Source organism: Sciurus carolinensis, chromosome 2 (genome assembly GCF_902686445.1).
Source record: "Sciurus carolinensis chromosome 2, mSciCar1.2, whole genome shotgun sequence".
Taxonomy (NCBI): Eukaryota; Metazoa; Chordata; class Mammalia; order Rodentia; family Sciuridae; genus Sciurus; species Sciurus carolinensis.
The window spans coordinates 150725963-150731485 of record NC_062214.1 but is presented as its reverse complement, the minus strand read 5'-3'; the positions used below and the strand labels follow the sequence as shown (position 1 = coordinate 150731485).

General features: G+C 43.9%; 1 protein-coding gene and 1 pseudogene across 1 annotated transcript; one reads left to right on the top strand and one right to left on the bottom strand.

Annotated features, from left to right (window-relative positions):
- Positions 1 to 369: 369 nt before the first annotated feature.
- On the bottom strand, positions 370 to 1785 carry Arf6 (ADP ribosylation factor 6). The gene is made up of 2 exons (XM_047540929.1): positions 1641 to 1785; positions 370 to 1540 (listed from the first exon to the last, which is right to left on the bottom strand). Exon 2 carries the CDS (start codon positions 1042 to 1044, stop codon positions 517 to 519), a length of 528 nt encoding a protein of 175 aa, XP_047396885.1. The 5' UTR covers positions 1045 to 1540; positions 1641 to 1785; the 3' UTR covers positions 370 to 516.
- Positions 1786 to 5062: 3277 nt separating this feature from the next.
- Positions 5063 to 5216, top strand: LOC124978427 (uncharacterized; annotated as a pseudogene).
- Positions 5217 to 5523: the final 307 nt, after the last annotated feature.

Here is a 5523-nt window from a genome sequence, read left to right as displayed (position 1 = left end):
AAAAGACAAAACGGCAGTTTGATTAAGCAATAATTTTCAGTTTACTAGATGAAACAGACTTGCAACATAGTCTGCATGAATGCAAAATAAGCCATCTACAGCAAGTGATGAGGAAATTGGGCAAAAAGGAAAAAAGCATACATTGGGGAAAAAAGATTCTCTCGAAATAAAAAAATCAAACCATTATTATAAAGGACTTTACCAAGAACTGCTATATTTCCCCCACCCCATTTGCTGGAAGTCAACAAGAGCATCTAGCATTATATTCATGTCAAATGTCGGATCAGAGCATCCTAACGCAAGGCAAAAAGAGGAGAAAAAAAAAAAAAAAGGAAAAAAAGAAAATCCCCAAACCGCCTCCCGCCCCCCCGCCCCGCAAAACCGTAGAACAGTAACTCCAGAGTTCAAATTCAAAAGAAGAGAAAGTGGCAATTGAAGGAGGTGAAGATGGTGGCGATAATCCTATGAATGGGTTTTTGATTTCTCTCCTTCCGGGGGATGGGTGGAGAATGCTCATTAGGATTTGTAGTTAGAGGTTAACCATGTGAGCCCCTCATAGAGTCCGTCCCCTGAGGTGGCACAGGAGGGCTGCACATACCAGTTCCTGTCCCGAATCCGGGTCAGGCCCAGTTTCTCCTGGATCTCGTGGGGTTTCATGGCATCAGGCAGGTCCTGCTTGTTGGCGAAGATGAGGATTATGGCGTCCCTCATCTCCCGGTCATTGATAATGCGGTGCAGCTCCTGGCGGGCCTCGTCGATGCGGTCTCGGTCGGCGCAGTCCACCACGAAGATCAGACCCTGGGTCCCGGTGTAGTAATGCCGCCAGAGCGGCCGGATCTTGTCCTGGCCGCCTACATCCCACACGTTGAACTTGACATTTTTGTAAGTCACCGTCTCCACGTTGAAACCCACGGTGGGAATGGTGGTCACCGACTGGCCCAGCTTCAACTTGTACAGGATTGTTGTCTTGCCCGCCGCGTCCAGGCCCAACATGAGGATCCGCATTTCCTTGTTCCCGAAGATTTTGGATAGCACCTTCCCCATCGCGTCGGAAGAGCCGGGGCCGGGGGCATTCAGGTGTCCCGGGTCCCTTCTGCCAACAACGCCAACGCCGCCGCCGCCGCCGCCGCGAAACCGAAAGGAAGACTCCCCGCCGCGAGGGCGCTCGAGCGGCCTGCGTGGAAGTTGCCTCCTAGGGGCAGGGCCCGGGCCTGCGGCTCACTCGGGCATCGCCGGCCGCACAACTTGAAGCCTCCAGTCACCGCCGCTGCCGGGGCCCTGAGTCTGCGTCGGGAGAGCCGCCGCCCTGCTGAGGCGCGGCCCAGCCCGGAACTGCCCTTCCCCCCGCAGGCGCCGCGCGAGCGCCGCCGCGGTTCCCGCTTCTCCGCCTTCTTCTCACCCGCCGCGGGAGACTGCGGCCCCCCGGCCCGCCCGCCGGTCCGCGAGCACCGGGCTCACCACCGGCCCAAGACACCCAACAGGGAGCGCGGCTCCGGCGCCCCGTCAGGTCATTGATCCTCGCGGGAACTCGGTGCACAGCCTGCAGAAACACAGAGAGGAAAAAGGGATTTACCGCCAGAGGTCCAAAGGGGAGCGGAGGCCAAGGCGAGCCGCCTTTCCACCTTGGCCCGGGAGTTTACCTCCAGCCGCCGCCCCGAGCGCGGGCTCCCTCCAACCTCCACCTCCTCCTCCCAGCTCTGCCGCCGCCGCTGCCGGAAAAGGCGCCGAGGAAACCGCCTCACTTCCCCTCCCGACCACGCAGGCGCAGCAGAGGCCGACCGTTCGGACAAGAGCGACCTCTGTAAGGAAAGCAGCTCGCGCGCCTAGCGTCACCGGCGCCACGCGCCGGAGTGGGCGGAGCTACGGCGTCTCGGAAGGCTTGCAGGTGCGGCCCTCGTGGAGCCTGGTATCTGGGACTCCGAGTCTGGGTCCGCGCTCACCTGTCGCTTTTCTGGCGTCTCTTTTTCTTTCTGTCTCCGGACTTCCTGACTCGACCCGGACCACAGTTGTAAATCCATTATGTTGAGGGCTCTACAGCGTGGGTCCCCAGGGAAGCCTGCTGCCACGAGAATGTCCCATCCGAGCTGCTTCCAGACTCATACCAGACCTCTGTGCGCGCCAGAAGCTGCGCCATTCCCTCCTAGTCTCCCCAGACTTCGCGCGCCCTATTTCCCATCGAAGCCCCGTTCTCTTCTTTTTCCTTTTCCCCAACCCCTCCTTGGTTTTCTTTATTCCTTGAGTTCTGGGTGTTTCCTGAAAGACACGTGGGAGACCAGTGTTCCGTGTGGAATCTGCGAAAGCAGCCAGCGCTTTTACTGGGCTTGGGTTTGCCTGAAGCTTCACTTCAGTGAACCCTGATGTCTCCCAAGAACGAGCTCACGTTCCTTAAAAATTAGGATATTCTCAAGAGTTCCCTTGATACAATACCTTACTATTTTCAACTTTGGGAAAAAAACGCGAGTACTTTTCATATTTAAATATCGCATTCTCTTAGAGTGGTCAGTAGTAGCTTCTCACACATCCACTCAATCTTAAGCCTTGACAGTATTGGTACACCATACAGAATCAGAATGACTACTTCTGCAGCCTGGATCTGGTCATTTAACCTTGCTGAGTTTATATCCTGTGTAAACTGACCTTAGTTACTCCACTCCACTTAAGGATTAACTAATGAAATGTTTGTGGAAGACTAGGAAAACTTTTAGTATTAAGTGGTTAGTGATAAAGTTAAAATAAGGTGAAAGCTTAAATATCAGAAGGAGAAAAAACAGGAAATAGGGCGTGTTTTGTTTTTTTTTTAAGAAATCTAGTTTTTTTTAACAGCATATGATAGCATACTATTTTTATTTCACAATTTAAGGAAACTTGATAATAGCAGATAATGTGAAATGGTACATAAGTTAGGCTTGTAAACTTCACCTTGAAATAAACATTAAATTTATTACCAATATTCTAATAACAACATGATTTACTTTCCATTGGCCCTAAAATGCACTGTCATAAAACTAAAAGAATGGAATTTAAGATTAAGGTTTAAGTGTTACTCCTTTATTTTCTAGATGTGAATCCTTATGTCTTCATCTTTGTATACTTCCATTTCTTGATTGTAAAATCAGATGAAGAATATCATCACTAATGATAGTCACCATTTATTTTGAGCATTACGACAAATACTGAACTAAATTGTTTTAAGTATTGTAATCTTTACAGCAACCATATGAAGTAGCTTCAAGTATTAACATTTACACGTGAGAAAACTGAGGGTTAGCCAATTTAAGTAACCTGAAGGTCATGGAGCTGGAATAAATCATCAGTCTATGATTTTAACCACAAAATATGCCATCTCCCATTTACCTCACAGTTGTTTTGAGGTTCATTTACAGTATTTCCTAAAATGTTTATAACTGTAAAGTGCCATTAGCAATTATTGTTATATTTGGGGGAATATTTTTTGGATAAATAGCAATAATAGTTTAATCAAGTTTTCATATGTGGCATATCTCGGGGGAGCCTGGAGACTAAAGTGACTCATCATATAATACATTAACACATTATTTTTAAGTACTAATCATAACACAAAACCAATACTAATGACCAGAAAATGGAGTAAAAATTTTAAACTTTCTGTACATAATCATACCAGTAAAAAAAGAAAGACAATTTTAATAAAATCGAAACACCTGAAAAAGATAACACATTAGGCAATTACTGACTAATACCACAGATGAAGCATTTTGTTTTCTTTATTCCTCCTTGAAACAATTTTTTAAAAAGTAGCTTTAGGGCTGTGGGTATGGTTCAGTGGTAGAGCAATTGCCTACCATGCGTGAGGGCCTGTGTTTGATCCCTAGCACCACAAAATAAAATAAAAATAAATTTCAACTTTAAAAATATTACCATTCAATGAAATATGTTACAGGTAAACTAAAATTGTGTTTGTGAAACAAAACGTATTTCTCAGTTGGCACCCTGTTTAACTGATTTTTTTTTTTAAACAAACGAAAGTTCCAAAAACCAACTATAGAAAAATTAGTTTCCGCTTTTTAACTAAAGCCTATAAATGAAGGAATTTCTCCAACTTGAAATCAAGATTCCCAAGAAAACACCATGTCATAATTTCTGCTCTGTTTAGTAACCACATATAAAATGCTTATGATATACATAGCTAAAATAATAGACAAGGTATTTTAAAAATGTTAGATTTTGTTTTTAAAATAAAATGAATGTCTTCCTTAACAGCAATGCCTACACTGTTTACCCCTATTTCTGCATTCTTTTGACTATTAGCAGCCACTCATTCTGTATGACCCTGTCATATATTTCTTTTTATCCTACCTAGTGACAAGAGCAAGCCTCAGTACATGGCAAGGGTGGTCTGCCCACATACTTGTTTGATGATGATTTTATTCCACTTATTATTTTGGGCCCCAAGGCCAGACTTACCCAGAATTGAACTCATCTAATTAAAGAAGGCATACCACCTCAGGAAATCCATTAGCAGTAGATATAAAGAATAAGTAAGAAGCAATAATAAAGTATACCTTTAGAAAATTTCCTGAAACTACTAATTGAGGCAGTTAGACCTGTTTTGGAGTTTAACCTATGTGTTTATAAGCTAAGGGAGGCTTCATGTCTTTTTCATTTTGAATTCTTAGTGTCTACCATAATTCCTGGTATATTTTATAATACACATTAAAGAGTGAAAGCCACACAAAATTGAACAATGAATTATTATAACAATTTATATTTGTAAGCATTCTTGATAACTTTAATGGATGTGATTTTTTTTTTTTTTTTTCTTCTCAGTACTGGAGTTTCAGGGCCTAGCACATGCTAGGCAAGTGCTCTATTACTGAACTACATTCCCAGCCCTTTTTATTTTATTTTGAATTAGGCTGGCCTCGAACTTGCAATCTTCTGCCTCTCAAATAGCTGGGATTAGGGGCATGTGCCACCATGCCTATACAGATATTTTAAAGGGACATGCTGTGAGAACCAAAATGTTAGTTCACTAACATCCTGTCCCTGTGTCACCAGAGGAGGCACTTTTTGTTCAGCCATTAAAAAAGAGGCTGATCATAAATGTGGTTTGCCCAGGGTGAGGCTTATCCATTCCTTGAACTCCATATGTGCTGACCCCCTGTGACTTCCCCAAATATGGGAAACTCAACTCCATAATTTGTGGTAGTAGGGGACTGTGTAAGTGCTCTCCCCTCTCTGTCTCTCTCAAAAAAAAAAGGTATCCTATTGAAAACCCTGATAATTACTTTCATTATGCCTCAGTATGAAGACTTTCATTTTTAGCAATTAAAATTGATGACAGAATTAAAAACAAAAGTTTGAATTAGAGTTGATACTTCACAAATTGTTTACTAGTTACAGCTTTAGACAGAAACATTGAGGCACATGGTCAAGAGAGTGGAAAAGGCTAAGTTATATCTTTACATTAACCTTCCAACACTTTCTGACTTACCGGAATAAAACTTGGGTAAACCATTGATCATCGATTTCTCTATTCCTGTA